Source organism: Diabrotica undecimpunctata, chromosome 6 (genome assembly GCF_040954645.1).
Source record: "Diabrotica undecimpunctata isolate CICGRU chromosome 6, icDiaUnde3, whole genome shotgun sequence".
NCBI lineage: Eukaryota > Metazoa > Arthropoda > Insecta > Coleoptera > Chrysomelidae > Diabrotica > Diabrotica undecimpunctata.
The window spans coordinates 99213431-99233518 of record NC_092808.1 but is presented as its reverse complement, the minus strand read 5'-3'; the positions used below and the strand labels follow the sequence as shown (position 1 = coordinate 99233518).

Here is a 20088-nt window from a genome sequence, read left to right as displayed (position 1 = left end):
TGATATAATCCTAATATGTGGCATAGAAAATAAATGGGATGGATACAATGAATATATTAGGGAGAAAAAACAAACAAGGCTACTACCAAAAGGGCATTACACAGCATCTTGTCATTAATAAACGTTATTAAAATAAACAGTATCATCCATAGTGTCATATGATACGAGATATCACATAGCACTATGGATGATAATAGACACACTTTAAGGTAAGTTTGGTTAGTGACCTGAAGAAGACCTCTGACTGAGTACAAAATAAACAACTAGCGAAATGCTAGCATATGACATATAAAATCAAAAGATGTGAGTCGTATAGTACATTTAGCGTGCTATCAAAATATATTTACAGGATACAGTAAAAAAATACTATGTCAGGTCAGAGGAGTACCATACTTTATATTTAGATCATTCACATGCAAGAAGTTTATTATTTTAAATATTTAACGAGTGACTGTAGATGGTTGATTGATTGGATCGACCGTCGCATACGACGTGTTAAATTGTCTACCTCGATAATATCATGATATCAAGACAAAGGTAAATTTAAATTTTTTATTCGTTTTCCAGTCTTTTTAAATAACATTTAATATTTAAAGGATTTTTAAAATTTATTAGGTCATCAAGAAAAATCAAATTTTAAATTTTTATAAAAATATATGTTTGAAGGTATCATTACTACTATATTAATAGTACATTACATGTACTTTTAATATAGAAGTATGCTATGGAAGTATTTACATGGCCAAACCACACAAAACCATAAATTACACGTGTAATTTAAAAGTCGTATAAACAAGACTTCACGATACAAACAAAATCAAAGCGAGATTATCCAAATTAGGGATCATTATGGCCTTTTATCGATCTGATAAGAATCTACCTTCTTTTCTTTGTATTAAAAAATATACAAAAAATACTCAGTTGACTTTTATATAATTATTTAGTTAAAGTATTTGTTTTTTTTTTCGTGCGCTGTTAGTTATGAAGAGAAGATAATAGCAAAGATATTTAATAAATAAAATTAAAAGCTTAAATATTAACCCCAAAATAATAAAAAGTGTAACGGGGATAAAAGCAAATAAAGGAGTAAAACAGGGCTGCTGTGTTTCTTCAACTCTTCTCAATATAAATGTAGACAATATAATGAGGAAAAGAAACGAAGGAATTTATCTTGATAAGAATATCTTCAATTACCTCCTAGGTATGTGAAATATCGAAATTAGTTTTTACAGAACATATTCAAAAACAAGATTTTGAGTTTTAGTATATAAGATATAATACAAGATTATAGTACATTATTATAGATTATAATACAAGTCCTGATAAAAGTACTATAGATCCATATATTTCTTATGCGTGAAGCAATATGTGCTTGGAATATGATGTAGACCTCTTAATTCTAATTATCTTTACCTTGAGTATATAACACTGCAGTATATTGCGTAACCTGTTGTTTTCTTTCAGTGAACCTCTAACAAAATAGTCTAAATGTGACAATGTTCGTGTGTGTTACAGTTTAAAAAGTTATCTTTATGTGTCTGTTTTTCCAATACTGTTCTTGCATGCCAACACTTTTCTTCGTTACAACGTTATTCGTGCATGAAATTTTTAGTAACCTTTAACAAACATTGTTTAAGACAAATACGAATGTTACCGCCATTATAACAGTTCCAACTTAGTGGTTACATAGTAGCTTTACAAGCCTTGAGTTCGATCTTAGCACAGATACCAGCAATTTTTTAATTTCTAGTTTTACTAAGCCTAAATCCATCGGGCTCGGCTACATAAGTAGTCATTAAAACTATAAAACCTGAAGCAGGTTATACGAATGAAAGATGTACAATAAACCAATTGGTTGCAGTACAACCGGTTATAAAAACAAACGGCTTCCATAACTTCATTAAACATAAATATTCGGAGTGAATAGCAAGATCAACGACAAAAGAAAAATAAACCAACAGAGAGAGATAATTGAAATAAAACTTGAAGATTTTAAGTTGCAAATATAAATTGAAGGAGATTTAAGATCAGCATAAAATGCTAATGAATAAATCTTATAGAAAAATACAGACAAAAATACAGAATATAAAGTCGGGTAAAGAAATTAATTCCAAAGGTATACAGTCAAGGAAAGAAGGTATAAAATTATTAATTAAAGGGATATTGTGAAAATTGGGTGACATCGATCACAAAATAATAAAAATCTCACTGATGGAGGAAACAGTCAACTCTAAAAAGGCGGACATAGCAACTAAAAAGAAGTAGATTAATACTAAAACTGAAACTACTCAGATAAGAAATGATGAAGAAGTTAATAAAATTGTAAATACTAAACTTGGAAAGTTAAAAATTGGAATTTGGAACAAACAGAGATAAATTTAAAAAAGCAGAATTGATCATGTTAGGAATAATTGAGACTAAGAAAACAGGTAATGTATTCTTAACAATATAGAATGGTAATAATTTAATTTTTAGTAGAGTTGGAGTTGAAGAAAAAACCTAGGCAGGAGTCTTTATATTAATATACAAGAACTACATTGCAAAAACCAATAAATGGGAGTTTATTTCTGAAAGTTTGCTACGATTGGAGTTTTGGGACAGTTTGCAAGATGGTATAAATATTCTGGCAACAAAGTACTAGCAACCGGTGATTTTAATGACAGATAGATTTAAGTGATCAAAAGTACTAACCAGTCTGCAAATATGGAGAAATAATTAAAAACAATAACGGAAATATAGTCATAGATTTCTGCCCGAATAACAAGCTTGTACTCTATTAGTATGTATAGTCTAAGAAGCTATCTAATAGTCTCAATAATATTCAGCTCAGCCTGGTAATATTTTTAGAGGTGTGAAAATACATAAACATCGGATCATTTTATAAAACGGGTGAAGGGGAAAGATCTACAATTGACTTATTTCTAAAAAACTTGAACATCGAAGAAGAAAACACTTGTTGTAATTGGTATATTTAATGAAAATTAAATTTATAAATCCAAAAGGATTAAGTTAAAAACGTTTAAAAAATTAAAAGTAAAATTTAGAATAGAGTAGAAATATGACTTATTGTCGCTGAAAATTATACAATTTTATGGAACAAGCTTTCAAAAGTCACAAAATTCACAATAATAATTTAAAATTTACTGAAATTACGTAAATCGTCCATATCACAAAATAAAAGACGATAAAGTACACAATCCATTGCAAAATTTAAATAAATTGCAAATTGCATAATAAAACTTTATGAACTAATAAATTTAAGTTGCTGTAAGTGATACCCAAAAATATAAAAATACTTTAACTACTTTTATATAAACGTACTGTAAGCTTTTGCCATTTTACGGAACTTAAGAGCGTAGGCGCAAAATTTCGGGCCAATGCTTTTTAAATGCATTAATTTTTTTCGAATCCTCAGAAAACTAATAAATATTTTTGAAACATTTAAACGCAGAATGAAAGAATATATTATTACCGAGGGCCGAAAGTCCCTTAGAATTAACAAAAAGTTTTTTTTAAATGAAATATTTAAAATTAAAAATCAGACTAAATTTTCTCTTCTTTTTCACCCCTATAACTTACTAAAATAAATATTATAGAAGTTTTCAGGGACTTTCGGCCATCGGTAATAATTTAATCTTTTATTTTGCGTTTAAATTTTTCAAAAATACTTATTAGTTTTCTCAGGATTCTGAAAACTGCAGAAAGCACATATAACTCCCGCGGAAATTTCAAATGTAACATATACATGTGTGTATATAAATATATATATATATATATATATATATATATATATATATATATATATATATATATATATATATATATATATATATATATATATATATAATACGATTTTTTATATTTTTATAAAAATTAAAGATTTTTCATTCTGTTATAATTAATTTGGGGACTTTTGCCTTTATCGGAGACGACTTGCAACTAAGACGATCTAAGAAACAAATAGCTATAACTAATATAACTATATCTTTCTAATACCCATGGCTTAAATAATACGGCGCGTTTTCAACCAATTCGATAGATGAGCGTTTTAAAAAGTAAATAAAATAGAATAAAATTTAATATGACATTATCAATGTCTGCTGATAAGCTATGACATATTATCTGCTCTAGCAAGCATTATAAAATATTCAATATTCATACATAAATAAAAATATACTTACAAACTGCTTATTCACAAGCTGGATCGAGACTAACTAAAAATCCATCAATCTTCACTTAATCCATTCAGTTCTTGTATGTATGTATAGGAACGCGTGTAGCAAAGTTATTTAACGACGGGTACAAAATACAAACAAGAGTTACACGATACAAACATTTGTCTTCAAGGACACGGAGAGTTGATGAATCAAAAATAATATCACAGATTTTATTTTGATAATATTAAGTAAATGTACTTCCTATGGATGAGATGCGATTTATTATCTTTTTTAATTTTATAAGGGATTAATTACACTGATCGGCACAGATAACGGTCATCACTTTTTTTTATAAACATTGTCTATTATTTTTTTTTGTAACTTTAGTTAATGGTTGGCATGCATTGGTAGAGAATTTTAAAGTATGCTTATGGGAGAAAATGTTTTCTAAGCTGGGGAAACTGTACGTAAACATTAACACAAGCAAAAAAAAATTATCATCTGATGATTAATTATCATCAGAAACAAAAAAAATTATAACTTAACTGATCTAAGTAATATCTTATTACTCTTCTACGAGCCTGAATAACATTATTCATTCTTCTAGTCATACTGTCAATTACGTTTGAAACTTTATTTTGTAGAATTGCTTCCTATTCCAAAAAGATCCACTCTTAGCTTATCTGTGAGTAGAGCAGATTTCAGTATTCGAATACTTGTACAATAGGACTTGTGTGCCAGACCTGATCGAACGTCCAGAAGGCATTCGATCAGGTCTGGCACACAGGCCTGATTGAAAAACTCCACCTTGCTGGATTGCCCACACCTTTCGTTAAATTAATAAATTCCTATCTCTCTCATCGGACGATCAGGATTAAAATAGCTGACCACTTATCCACTCCCTTTACTCCACAAGCTGGAGTGCCCCAAGGCTCAATACTTGCTCCAATTCTATACACAGTATACAATAGTGACATTCCCCGCCCACAGCAAGGATCGGAGTCTCTCCTCCTATTCGCTGATGATACGGCCACCCTTACCTCAGGTTCTCACAGGGAGCGTGGGCAGCAACGGTCTGTATTCGAACGATCGCAAAACTATCTCGACAGAGTAATAAAATGGTGCAACAAATGGAGAGTGACCATAAATCCCTCCAAAACTCAAGCTATATTATTTAAATCTCCCTATTGTCGCGATGTCCAGGGCCGGATATCACTTTTAGGAGAGGACCCCATCTTCAGATCCTCGGTTTTCAACTTGGGAGTTCGTTTTAAAAGGACTCTCAACTGGAAGGCCGACGTTCAGGAAACCTTAGACAGGATGAGGCAGAGGTTCAACCTCCTGAAAGTGCTGTCCGGTAAACTGGGCGGGACATCTTCCAAAACCTTGTTGCACAAATACAAAACTTTTGTCAGACCGATAGTCGAATACAAGGCATGCGTCCATATCTGAAGATACTGCATGAGAAAGGACTAGTCGTATCCATCAGCCCATATATATATTAGCCAATATAATACCAATAAAGGACAGAATCCTAACCTTCAGCAAGAAGGATGTCCTAAGAACCATACTGGCTCGAACAACAGAGCCAAACGAACATAAAAGATACCTTGCAACCATAGAGGGCAAATACTCACCGGGCTTCCCATTAGAAAAGTTCCATTTCCTCCAGCTAAACTTCTTCACAACACTGGACACGAACTTCCTGATGAGTATTTCGATATTTTAGAATCATCCCCTATCCAATATCGCAGGTAAAGCCAATAATGCTGATAAAGAGCGGTTCCAACCACTTGGCTGGTAACCCCTGAAGTACCTAAACTGGCATGCTAGGCAGTTCCCACTTCCTCTTGTGCGTTTCTAGATCTTCTTAGATCGTCCACACAATATAGCCACTTTCAGCTTTCCCCCTGCTCCTTAGTAGTCCACTACTTCTTGACAACAACTTTACGTAATTGCCGTTTACCACACTCCCACTACTCCGAGAGAAAAAAAAGGAGTTCTCCATTCCTTGAAGAGGTCCAGGCCTAAACAAGGTAAAAACGCCCATGTCATGTCATAGGAAGACGATCAGTAGGAAGACCACGAAAACTATGGAACGATTAACTTACTAGATGCACATTGAAAAACAGATAGAGTCATGTCTATAAAAAGAAGAAGAAGAATAATTATACTGATGTTGTTCCAATGTGTTGTCTGAAATTTAAGCCAGGATCATTTCCAAACAGTAACGAGCGGCAAGAGGACGTGCACCAGTATAAAATGGCTTAAGTAAATAGTATATATATATATGGGACAACATAATTTTGCAGTACCTAATTAATGTATTCATTTACTGAGAACACAGAAGTACCTATTAGAAAAAGGTAAAAAGACTATGCTAAGGGAAAAGTACCTATATTATGAGAAAACATGATAAAATAAAATCTTCTCTTGGGTTTTTATAAACATAAAATATTAATTAAATAAGTAATTAGAGGAAGCTACCCAAACAAACTGGTTAAGATAAAAAATACAGAAAACAGACCATTTAGACACTACTAAAAATACCTACCATAAAAAATCAGCCAAAAAAGTATTGCAAAATCATATTATTTATTTACCAAAATTTAGCAAAACTTAACCTTTGAGTAGTCGGGTGGGGCCTGTGAGACCAGCGAGAATTTATTTCTAATGCCTCACTGCTTAGTGCTGTTTGCATTAGTGTATAATAGTTCTAATGTAAGAAGTTCTAATTTAACTTCATAATTACCAGGTTCAAAAGGAAATGCTTGTCAATCAGTTGATCCTTTAGAGTGTTGGAAATGTTTTTTTGGTGATAATATTCTCGAAACCATTTTACAGAACACAAACATATTTATTTCTAAACTAAAAAAACAATTATGAAGATCCGAATAAAGGCAGACCTACAGATACTTTGGAAATAAAGCCGTTAATTGTTCTATTATAGCTGGGGATTTCAAAGCAAGCCGCTGAGATTACAAAGAATTTTGGGCTACTTATAGAACAGGCGAAGGGGTGTTTCGAACTACTATGACTAATAGGCAATTTCTATTCTTACTTCGTTGCTTGCGTTTTGATGATGTAAATACAAGAGAAGAAAGAAGAACCATAGACAAACTTGCACCAATAAGAAACATTTTTGACCAATTTAATCAGAAATGCAAACTTAATTACGTTCCTTTAATCGTACTTAACATTAGACGAGATAATTTTTGCATTCCGTAGACGTTGCGGATTCCGCATGTACATCCCGAATAAGACAGCCAAATATGGCATAAAAGTATGTTCCTTAGTGGACGCCAAATGCTTTTACACGGTAAATATGAAAGTATACGTTGGATAATTGATGGATTTGACCGTTACTTGATGGAAATTCATTTTATGTAACAATAAAACACTAAAAACTTTGTTTTCAAAACTTCCACAAAATTTATTTTAAATTCTTATCACTACAGCTGTTTCGGCTAATTGCCTTTCTCAAGTGATCTATTTTTGGTATGGGTTTACACTTTATAGTCTCTAATGAAATAGGTTGAGGAGGGGAGAACTGTTTGTCTTAAGCTGGTCATTCAGAATTATATCTGTGTTTTTTAATTTGTTGATTTCCATAGATTCTAACAAAGATAGCTTAAGGCCTTTATTTTGAGAACAGATCAATTGAGAAAGGCAATTAGCCGAAACAGCTGTAGTGATAAGAATTTAAAATAAATTTTGTGGAAGTTTTGAAAACAAAGTTTTCAGTGTTTTATTGTTACGTATACGTTGGAGCTCAGCTTTCAGGGCCATATCGCATTAGTACTAAAAACCACCGATTTAGTGGAAAGAATATGTGAGCCTGTGTTTGGATCGTCTAGAAATATAACCATAAATAATTTGTTTACAAGTTACGAAATCGTAAAACGCATGCTGGAGCAGCACAAAATTACAATTGTTGGAACAATTCGAAAAAATAAAAAGGGGATTGCAAAAGAACTTCTTAATCCCAGTAGACCACAGTATTCGGCTATGTTTGCATTTTCTATATTATTAGCCCAATATTATTACTTTTTAGAACATTACAAAATCGGGCGTTGACTCAGTCGATCAGAAATTTGCGGCTTATAATGTAGGCAAAAACACCCGAAGATGGCCAATGATAATTTTTTATAATTTACTCAACATTGCAGGCATAAACTCTCACGTCATACAGAAATGTAATGAGAACAACCTAATTTCAGAATGAAGATTCTTTCTGAAATCAATTGACTTAGCCTTGACAAGAGATAACATGCTAACCAGAGCAAGAGACCCTCATTTACAAAAGGATATCAGAAATATCGCCCAAAAACTAAGCGGAGTACCTGCACATCCAGCGCCTCCGCGTTAAAACACACAAGGTCGTTGCGTCTTTTGTCCAAATCGTAAAACACGATATTTTTGTGTCAAATGCTAAAAATGGCTATGCTTAGAGCATGTTAAATGATTTGCGAAAAACTGCAATGAAAATTGAAATTAGGATTAGAATTTTGTTTACTAAATGTAAGAGAAGTACATTTTTTTAATACACCTTAACCATTTAAAATTGTTAAGATTTTTAATACACCTTAACCATTTAAAATGGTTAAGATGTATTAAAACTGAAATAAAAAAGATTGTCCTCATATTAAATAGTTTTTTTTTAAATCTTTTCTAATGTACTGTGTAACATAAAAACTGCTTCACAGACCCCAGCTGACTGTTCATGTAATTTGCATGTACCCAATTACTCAAGGGTTAAAAAACAAATCTATAAATAAAATAAGTTACGTTGAAGCACCAATATGTATGTGTAACCTTCGAGATCTAAGTTTTAGGCGATGGGCGCCAATGTGTAGCATCTAACGACCCATCAAAAACGGTGTGTATCAATGGGTAATATTATAACTACCTCCGAAAGTTGGAAGCCAATATAGAACAATAAAACTCACAACTTTCTTGGGGAGCCAATTGTTAGACCTCGTCTGGCTCAGTCGAGAAGATATTAACTAATCATATTTATTATATACAAATAAAAAATAAAAGTAAAATTTTAATATTAAACAAAGCAATCTTGCCTACAGCTTAACAAAAATGATTTTAAAATTATACTTATGGCAAATATTGTTTTCTTAATGTAGTTGGACAGGATTGTAGAATGTAGTTGTTGGTTTCAGATATAATCTGAATCTAGATACTTGCATATTGTATCTTCAGATACATAGTCGTGTATATGTACAGAATTAAAGTATAGCTGATATGGCAGAAGTCAAAAAGAAGCTAATTGACAAATATACTTTGTCGACTAAAGTAGACAGAAATTTTATGTAACACGGCATATAAACATGATGGGGTCTGAATAAAGGAATTAGAATATTAAGTGAAATTTAAAATTGGAACGTAGATGATAACAGAATATTTAGTAACTAGAAAGTTGAACGCAGAGTTGAGCGCCAACTATTTTTAGCATAAAAATATTAAAATAAAAGATAAAGTCAATAGATTAATAAAATCAAAAGAAATTGAAATAAAGTATTTATTTAAAAAAATTACAAATATGAGACGGTTATAAAATTAAAAATATGGCACTCTATATAAAACCTGTTTAATTATACTGTAAGAAATTTAATATTTTTAATTTTAAAAATGTGTTACTCTCATAGAGGTAGTAGTTTTTATTGATATAGCCGCTTCGAGTTCTACAAGAATGGTGGCGACGTTCTGCTACAAGCAATGCATAAACTTTTACTTCTTGTCTGTAAAAATGAGACCATGACCTGTCAATGGTCTCAAGATGTGATATGTCCGTTACATAAAAAAGTGGCAAAAGTGTAGTGTGACAACTACAGAGCTATATCTATGTTAACAACTGCTTACAAAATACTAGCAAATATTCTCTACGAAATGCTACAAGTTTACACAGTAGGCATAGTTGGAAAGTACCAGGACGGATTTACTCCAGAAAAATCAAAAATTGACCAGATTCATTCAATAAGACAGAACCTCAAGAAAAAATTGTAATTTAACATTAAAACTCATCACCTATTCGTCGACTTCAAGGCCGCATATGACAGTGGCAAGAGAACAGTACTACGAGTATATCAATCATTGCGTGAGTTTGGCACACCAGAAAAACTTAACCGATTAACGAGAATGACAAGGTCTAATCTAAAAGCCAGCTTTCGGACACAGGGAGAAAATTCTCGATCCTTTGAGATAAAGGATGGACTCAGACAAGGGGATGCCCTGGCTTGCCTCCTATTTAACATTGCCTTGGGAAAGGCAATCCGAGACACAATAATTAGAGACGGCGATACTATTTACAATATATCGATACAAATATTAGCATACGCTGATGACATTGACTTAATAGGGCGTAGCAAGCGAGATGTTGAGCAATATTTTCTATAATTAGAAACGGCCGCGAAACAGGTCGGTCTAGTCATAAACGAAGACAAAACCAAGTACAAATTGGTTAATAAGGATCCTATAGCAAATGAGGAAAGGGCGACAGTATTTGGAAGTCATATCTTTTAACGTATTGACAGCTTCACATACCTTGGCTCGCTAGTGAATACTACCAATAAAACAAGCAAAGAAATTAAAAGAAACCTTACTATGGACTCCAAAAAAAATGCCACTCAAAAAATATAAAAAAAAAACTAAAATTATTATCGGTAAGATAGTTTCGAAACAAAAGGTCTATATGAATGAATACGGCTATGAATAACTATTCTGATGAGACTTTTTAAGTCGAAATACCTATCAATAGATACATAGACGCTTTGAACGTGAAATAAAATCTTTTCTGTCTTTTTCATTTCTTTTTCATTTCATAAAATTATTATGTAAAAAACACTGCTGAGGCCAGTCCTCACATACGGGGCCGAAACATGGAGTCTAACACATAGAAGGATGAAAGAGTTCTGGGAATATTCGAGCGTAAGATACTCCGTAAAATATTTGGAGCTATAAACGATCAAGGGCAGTGGAGCAAAAGATTTAATTTTAAACTATACCAACTTTTTAATGAACCAGATATCGTAACGTTCAATAAAACACAGCGACTTAGATTGGCCGGACACATAATACGAATGCTTGACAACATGATTGCTAAAAAGCTAACGACAGAAACACCTATAGGAAGTAGAAGTAGAGGCATACCGCAAATTAGGTGGTCAGATGGAGCTAAGACCGACTTAGGGATACTAGAGATCAGAAGATGGCAACACGTTGCTAGAAACCGAAGAGAATGGCGACTAATCTTGAAACAGGCCAGGATCCACAGAGGATTGTAGAGCCAAAGATGATGATGATGAGCGTAAGCTTTGAAAACTGGTCCTCATAAGACACCCAACTTTTACTAATGGCTCCATATTCCACATTCCGGGCATCCGCAGTGATCTGCAGATTGAATTAAGTGAGGGTAGCCATATGTGACAAAATATACCGAGTAATTGCCGATATAAGCAGACTTCACTGGTTGGTCAACGGTTTAGCGATCGAGCTAAATGTGTAGGCACTCTATCTGAGTTAATAATTGACTCCGATTGCGGACGAACCAAGAAAATGGTTAAAGAAATAAGGATGCAAAAGAAAAGAAAAAACATTGAATTATGGCTCGCGTTGATCTTCGTTATTATGATATGCATAGCAAATAGCAATGATACTTAAATATGACTTAACGGCTACGAAACGTAGTTATCGGAGACATAGGATAGGATTCGGATAGGTAGGAAAGAACGACAGTATCTTAAACACAGGTATACTGGTATACTGGTACTGAAGCAAAACCCATGTGAAAAAGACAAGTAATAAGCTAGCAGCAGCCCATTGGCCCGTTCAAATCTGTAGTCTTAAAAGTGAAAATAGCCATTTAGGCTAGCCTTCCACTTGCAAATTTTAGTCGCAGTGACAAAAAAATCGCTGTCGTAGAAAATCTAGAGGGTGCATCCACTGCGATGTATAAATCTCTGAATTACATCTGTTTCCCAATTGATGATATCGAAACTACTTGTGTGATCGCTCTTTTGCTTCGGTCGAGAAGTTAACAACGAAAGCATCGTAAATTGGACTCATCCGTTAACAAATTAAATCTTTTTTCTTGGACAGTTTTACATGTTATTTGAAGATTTATGTGAGGAACCCGGTTCTTTTTAATAATACCGGATGTCAAAAAGTAGTTTTATTGAATCAACCGCTCTGAACCAATAATACTTAAAATGTTCCCAACATTTCCAGCATTATTCTTATTGTCTGACAAAAAAAAAATAGTATTGTTGAAGATACACCAGGCTAAGCTGGCTTCAGAATCGCGACTAAACAATCGTAAGTGAATGCATTTCTATGCTTGTGATTCATTGTGGTAGGGCGAATATTAAATCGCGGTAAAAATAAGACAGGTTGCGTTTTCTTAATCGCTGTGATTGTTTAGTTTCAAATGGTTTGACTTGTATTTGAAACAATGTGTTTAATCGTTACGACTAAATAATCGGGTGACTACAAACCGCAAGTAGATAGCTAGCCTAGGCTAGCTCTGCAGTTACGATTATTAGTCGTGGAATCAAAAAAATCGCTGTCGTAAAGAAAATCAAGAAAATCTAGAAGGTGCCTCCACTGCAATTTATAAATCGCTAAATTACATCAGTTTTCCAATGGATGACATCGAAACTACAATACCTGTGTGGTCGTTCTTTTGCTTCGGGCGAGAACTAAATGACGAAAACATCGTTATCGGATTCATCCGTTAACAAACCAAAGAATTTTTAAAGGGCACTTTTACATGATATTTAAACAATAGTACTTAAAATTAATAGTACTTAAAATCAGAATCAACAGTACTCAAAATACACCGAACATTTTCAGCATATTCCTCGTTGTCTGACATTTTAAAAAAATTAAAAATTGTTGAGGATACACCAGGTAGAGACAGGTTGCGTTTTCTTAATCGCTGTGATTATTTAGTTACAAATGAATTGACTCTTATTTGAAACAATGTGTTTAATCTTTACGACTAAACAATCGCCCGACTTCAAATCGCAAGTGGAGGGCTGGCCTAGGCCAGACGCATACACATCGAATTAGGACGGTCGATAAAAGTTCGATCAAAGTTTTGTCGATGATGCTTTGAACGCACACTACACGATATTTATTCGATGACGTTTGTTAGTCATCAAGAATTTGCATTGAGTGATGGACCCCTTTAAGACTCATGTTGCTGCTATGTGGTTGTTACATCGTCTTAGAAAGCGCAGACGCCAAAAAAGAGCTCTATGGGTTCATCCAATTAATGAAAGAAGGCAAGAAGCCGAAATATTTCACACCCTATATAAGGTGCTCCGTCAAGACGAGGATAAATTTTTCAATTACTTTAGAATGTCTACTTCAAGTTTTAATGAACTTCACAAAAAGCTGCGGAATGTTCTTAGGCACCAAAATACGAAGATGAGAAGCTGCATATCATAACAAGAAAGACTTGCAGTTACACTGAGGTAGATAACTAAGTTCTATTTTTACTTAATGAACTTCACAAAAAGCTGCGGAATGTTCTTAGGCACCGCAATACGAAGATGAGAAGCTGCATATCATAACAAGAAAGACTTGCAGTTACACTGAGGTAGATAACTAAGTTCTATTTTTACTTGTGTGCCAAATTTTATTAGTTTTTGTCAACATTTAAATATACCTCACAAAAACTGAAGTCCATTAAATATGTTGAAAATTGTTAAATTTTACCAAATATTAAGATAATAAAAGTTGCATAATGATTGTAATACGATTAGATACCTATTATTTTGAAGATAGTAGGCTCTAAAACAACAAAATATGGTAGAGAGTTTTCAAGATGTAACACACGGTAATATGTATCTGAAAAAATTATACTGTTTTACATCTTGCAAACTTTCTGTATCTTTTATTAGTTGTTACGAAATTTTTAGTTCTACGAAATGAAAACCGATGTTTTAGCAATGCAAAAGGCGTGTTTTTATAATAGTCTGTACAATATCTTTGTTAATGACAAAATCTTTGACATTTTTTTAGTTTAAAGTCAAAAATTTCTGAGCAATCAGAAAAGGAACTTTTGCTGCTAGTATTGGTTAATGGAGTATTTGTGGGCGTTATTTTGCCGAAAGCTTCATAATATTCGCAAGCCGATCCTGTAGATTGGAGAGATGTGGAAGCGGAGTTGTTGGCATCGCTGTTAACCGGGTTTTTTTAAATTTGTTTGAGTGTACTGAGAAAGTGATTGCTCTAAAGTAGGTTTTGTAGTAAGGGATTTTGGACGATTGTGATGGAGGAAATGGATTGTGTAGGTAAGTCTGTTGAGCATGGTACCCGGCGATTGGATGCTGGTTATGAGAAAAGGGTATGGGCTGTTGGTGGTGAGGGAATGGCATGGGCGGTTGCTGATGGGAGTACGGTATGGATTGTTGGTGATTAGGGAGAGTCAAAGATAGTTGTTGTTGTGGATATGAGGGATGTAATGAACGCTGGATCATTTTCTTATTTTCTTTGATTTTAAAAATGGATTCATAGACGGACATTTGAAATTGCAGGACTTCATCGTCATCCATAGTTTTTAAATGTGGAATGATGCCCTAGAAAAACGATATGTGGCTGTCCGATTTCTCTGGTTGACTCAGAGCTTTCAACATTGCCAGTTCCACTTCGTCTGGTTTCCTTCGTTTTCTGTTTCTTATTCTTGTAATTTCAGGAACGTCAACTTTCATTTTTACTTCCCGTCATGCATTTGCTTCTGCAGGCTGAATGTTATGAAGCTCAGTCTTGTCCATTAGCTTTGTATCATCCAAGCTTTCAGCCGTTTCTCAGGAGTCGTAACATTTTTGTAAAAACTGCATTTGGCCACTGAATATATATTTTTACATATTATTTATTATATTTTATACATATTTTTTGATTGTCACAGCACCTGCTCCAGTTTTTTTACAGCTTTTAAATTTTTTCGGGATTTCTAAAGTGCATCTCTGAGGTTGGTCCATCTCCTGGAGACTTCTTTACCTGCAAAACCACAAAAAGGATTAGGTAAAACCGAGGACCCTTAGAAAATCGCGTGTGTGTCTGTTTGTCTGTCTGCTTGATAGTTCGGATTTAAGCTCACTCTTATTAACTACGGTATTGTAACAAACAGAGAACAAAGCAAATTTCCTCAAATTATGTATTTCTTTTTTACATGTACTTTGCAAGTAGGTCTACATTTGCAGAATTACACTATTCATATAGAATGGGCAAAAAAACTGTAGCAAGTATAGTAAAGGAAGTAAGCAGGTCCATTTGGAATATCATGAAGAAAGAGTGTATGCCCAAACTTGCGAAGGAAAAGTGGGAATCTACAGCTTCAGGTTTTTTTAAAAAAGCTCAATTTCTTAATTGTTTAGGAGCTGTTGATTGAAAACATATTCGGATTATTTGCCCAGTACAAAGTGGTTCTATGTTCTTTAATTACAAAGAATATTATTCTGTTGTTTTATTGGCTGTAGTTGACCCTAACTACAGGTTCTTGTACGTTTACATGGGAAACTACGGTAAGAAATGTAATTCATCCATTTTTAAGGACTCTACCCTGTGTAATAACGTCGAATCAAATACATTGGATCTACTAGAAGAGCAGTGTCTACCAGGAACAGACAATCCAAAGTTGCCATATTTTTTCATCGGCGATGAAGCATTTGGGCTGCACAAGCATTTGATGCGACCTTACGGGGGAACACACTTAACGCTACAGGAAAGAATTTTCAACTACAGAGCCAGGCGTTATGTGAAGTGTGCATTTGGAATCCTCACAAATAAGTGGCGAGTCTTTTACAGGTCGCTTAATGTAGACCCAGATTTTGCAGTCGAAATTATTAAAGCTTGTGTCGTCCTACATAACTTCATTCGCGATAGGGACGGATATTTGCCTGATGAAATAATTAAAGTAATCGGCCTGAAAGATTTACCAAGAGGAGGTACAGGAAGAGGGGGTATTCCGGCAAACAGTGCCAGAAACATATTGAGTAAATATTTTTTATCAGAAGTGAGAGCTGTTCCTTGGCAGATGAATAAGATTTGACATTCTGTGTTATTTAGTACATAACAATGAGTCTTTGAAAGTGTTGAGAATTAGTAGTTATTATGAGTTCTTAATAGCCAATAGTCATTACGTAAAAGAATGTCGTACTTATATTTGTTTGGGTTTAGGTGAAGGTAAACATTTCAACCACTGCCACCATTATCTTGTAACGTAAACTATCTGACAACGGACCATGTTTAAATTAAATGGTAAGACATTATTAAATATGAATACAAAAACTACAATTAATAGCTTCTGGTGTACTGTAGTTACAATAAGAATTTGTTGTACTTAACAAAATTGTTCTTCTCTTTGTCCCCTAGCTCTTCAAAATGTGGATTCAGTATGTTGCATATATCCCTCCAAGCATTTCTTGTCGCGTTTTTATCGCTATATATCTAGGGTCTTGTCACACAGAACAGATCTTGCTTCGACCAACGAAATAAGTAATTCATTCTCAATATCCCTAGTCACTGGTGGAGTACACAAAATCACAATGAACAATACAGGATTACGCTCGGCGCACACACATCGAATTTGGACGGTCGATAAAAGTTCGATCGAACAAATTCCTTTGGTGGCGCGAAGAAACAATCGTGTGGCGATCGATGAATGTTACTGCATGGACGGCTGTCGTGGTCGTTGCCGTCGTTCCAAGGCGTATAGTACCAAATGAACGCGCGTACACACATGGATCTTTGTCGACCGACCAGAGGACCAGTTGCATTTTTGGGCACTCCTCAACGTACGTAGCTCTGTGTTGCTACGTAGTTCTATGTTGTTCATTGTGATTTTGTGTACTCCACCTAACAAACCCTTGTGGATTAACAAACGTCTTCGAATAAATGTCGTGTAGTGTGAGTGCAAAGCATCATCGATAAAAGTTCGATTGAACTATTATCGATGATGCTTTGCACGCACACTTCTTCTTTAAGTTCCATCTTCTATCGAAGGTTGGAAATCATCATGACTATGGGGACTCTGTTGACTGCCGCTCTAAAAATTTCTGTACTACTGCATTCAAACCATTCCCTTAAGTTCTTAAGGCACACTAAAGCACGCACACTACACGACATTTATTCGATGACGTTTGTTAATCCACAAGGGATTGTAAGGTGGAGTACACAAAATCACAATGAACAACACAGAACTGCGTAGTAACACAGAGCTACGTACGTTGAGAAGTGTCCAAAAAACGCAACTGGTCCTCTGATCGGTCGACAAAGATCGATGTGTGTGCGTGCGTTCATTTGGTACTATACGCCTGGAACGACGGCAACGACCACGACAGCCGTCCATACAGTGACATTTATCGATCGTCACACGACATTGATGCCGTGCCGTTTGGCGATCGATGTGTGTGCACGCTCACATTGTTTCTTCGCGCCACCAAAGGAATTTGTTCGATCGAACTTTTATCGACCGTCCAAATTCGATGTGTGTGCGCCTAGAGATGTGCAAAGTATGTTCTAAGCATATAAAATTGTTAATATTATATAAGAAACCCAACGAGACAATGAACCACCGACAGATTTTGTGAGTTGTTTATATTTGAACACTCCCGTCTTTTATTACCTTTTAAATAGTTAAACAGTTAATAAAAAAACTATACATACAGTGTATACATACAGGAATATTTATTCAACCTAGGTTTGGAATGAGGTTCGAAATATTACATGTAAAAGAAACAATGTAGAAAGTGGTACAAAATGCATCTACTATCTACGTAAAAACAGGAACTGTAATAGTAACTTTTAAAGGTCAGTCTATACCTACACACATAGTAATAGAAAAAATGATAAACGAGAGTTACGTCACTGGATTCCACAGAATCTGCACATTATAGGAGAATAGAAACGACGCAATAGAATATTATAAATAGAGGGACTTTTCAATTAAGATAACTTTTGCTTCATATATTTTGCTAGTAAACTTTTGCTACTTAACTTTTGTTTCATAGTTTTTGTTTCATAACTTTTGTTTGTTAATTTTTGTAAATTTGTAAATAAAATAATTTTTAAAAACTCCGTTTCAAAACACAAAGTTATAATTGGCGCAGTCAGTAGGATACGTGCGGATCGGGAAAGAACATTTTACACATCAAGTGATAGAACTTTTTCGGTTTTGGTGTTTCAACATCGCAGTGCGTATCCAAATCGAACCTCTACCCTACAGTGGTATCAACGAGAAGAAGCAGAGTTCCAGAGGAAGCAAAAGTTCGGAGAAGAGAAGCAGGTGCTCCAGATAACTGTAAGTGCCTTTCCTTTTCGCCTTTCCTTTCATACATTTGTGAGGATAGATAGATTAATTTTTGAATTTTGAATTTTGAATACGAATTTGAATTTTTTGAATAAGAATACTGATATTTTTTATCCATTTTAATACATATTTATGTTATTGAAAATATTTATATTGCGTATATATTTTGTTATAATACATAATTCTAACAATTTTGTGAGATATTTTGACAAATAATTTTATTTGAAAATATGGCTACTGCAACTCAAACTCAAACTCCCCTTAACTGGGATTTTCTCAAATCAAAATTAAAAAATATTAAACCCTACGATGGAGATTCCAATACTCTCAACAAATTTATCTTTAGATGCAACGAACTAATACAAACATATTCTACATATAATGATCCAGATTTAAATAAACACATTTTGGAATGCATACAAGATAAATTAGTTGGAAAAGCAGAAGCACTAGTAGGAAATCGTATGGAACTAACGACATGGAGTAGTATAAAGAGAGCATTAGAACAATGCTTCGCAGATAGACGTGATTTAGACTGCTTAATGCAAGAACTAACACGAACTAAACCATTTAAAAATGAAACACTCCATAATTTTGGAACAAGAATACAATTATTAAAAAGCAATGTAGCCCAAAGAATAAGTAACGATACTAGTATAGAGCATGCAGATAAACTATGCCAAATTAACCATTGTGATAAAATCGCACTGAACACTTTTATTGCAGGATGTACAGGTGTTCTTAAAAATAATATGCACCTTAAGAAACCGAGTTCTCTTGAAGATGCCATTGCATATGTCGACGAGTTTCATAATTTTGAAAATTTATATGGACATTCTAGTAATACTTTTCCAAAAAACAATCATAATTTTAAGTCACACAATTCTTTTAATCCATCTTACAGGCCAAATCAGCCTAGCAACCATTATCGTCCCCAAAATTCTAATCCCACACATCAATATCAAACAAATCCAAATTTTACTTATCAAAATCAAAACCCTTTCAATTCTAACTTTTTATATCGAAATCAAGGTTATCAAAACCAAAATTCTTTAGCACCCCAACATTCTCAGAATCATTTCACATCTCAGAATCGTTCCACAAACTTCCGACCAGAAAGTAATGTATTCAGGCCCAACCGAATTCCTAATGATCGGTTACCTAAGCCACAACCTATGTCAATAGCATCCAGAAATACATTAAATTCAAACGCTAGATCAAATCCCAATAAATACAATAATTATCGGAGAAATTATTTCCCTAGACGAATTCCTGATACTATAGCTGAGGAGCTATACACAAATAATTATCAAAACGAAAATAATAATCCAAGAGAACCACAACATGAACAAGTAAATAGCTATTTTAGAAATTCTGAGTACGATTTACCACAAAACGGTCAAGGTGATCAAAATTTTCAGATAGATGCCTCGGAAAGGAAACAGTCAATATAGAAATAAATTCGAATAATCCCCTACCATATATTGAAGTAGGAAATTCAAAAATAAAATTGCTAATTGATACCGGTAGTGCTAGGTCTTTGCTACGACCAAGTATCGCCGAAAAATATTTTCCTAATTGCATATACCAGTCAAATGTAGATAT

At 33.9% G+C, this 20088-nt stretch overlaps 2 protein-coding genes across 2 annotated transcripts in view; one reads left to right on the top strand and one right to left on the bottom strand.

Moving 5' to 3' along the window:
* The window catches only part of LOC140443630 (glutathione S-transferase-like), a 45468-nt gene extending 41154 nt beyond the window's left edge, over positions 1-4314 (bottom strand). Inside the window, exon 1 of the mRNA XM_072534986.1 lies at positions 4182-4314. The gene's annotated coding sequence lies outside the window, so the exon portion shown is untranslated. The remainder of the gene's footprint in view (positions 1-4181) is intronic.
* Positions 4315-15684: 11370 nt separating this feature from the next.
* On the top strand, positions 15685-16224 carry LOC140444537 (uncharacterized). The gene has a single exon (XM_072536298.1). It carries the CDS (start codon positions 15685-15687, stop codon positions 16222-16224), a length of 540 nt encoding a protein of 179 aa, XP_072392399.1.
* Positions 16225-20088: the final 3864 nt, after the last annotated feature.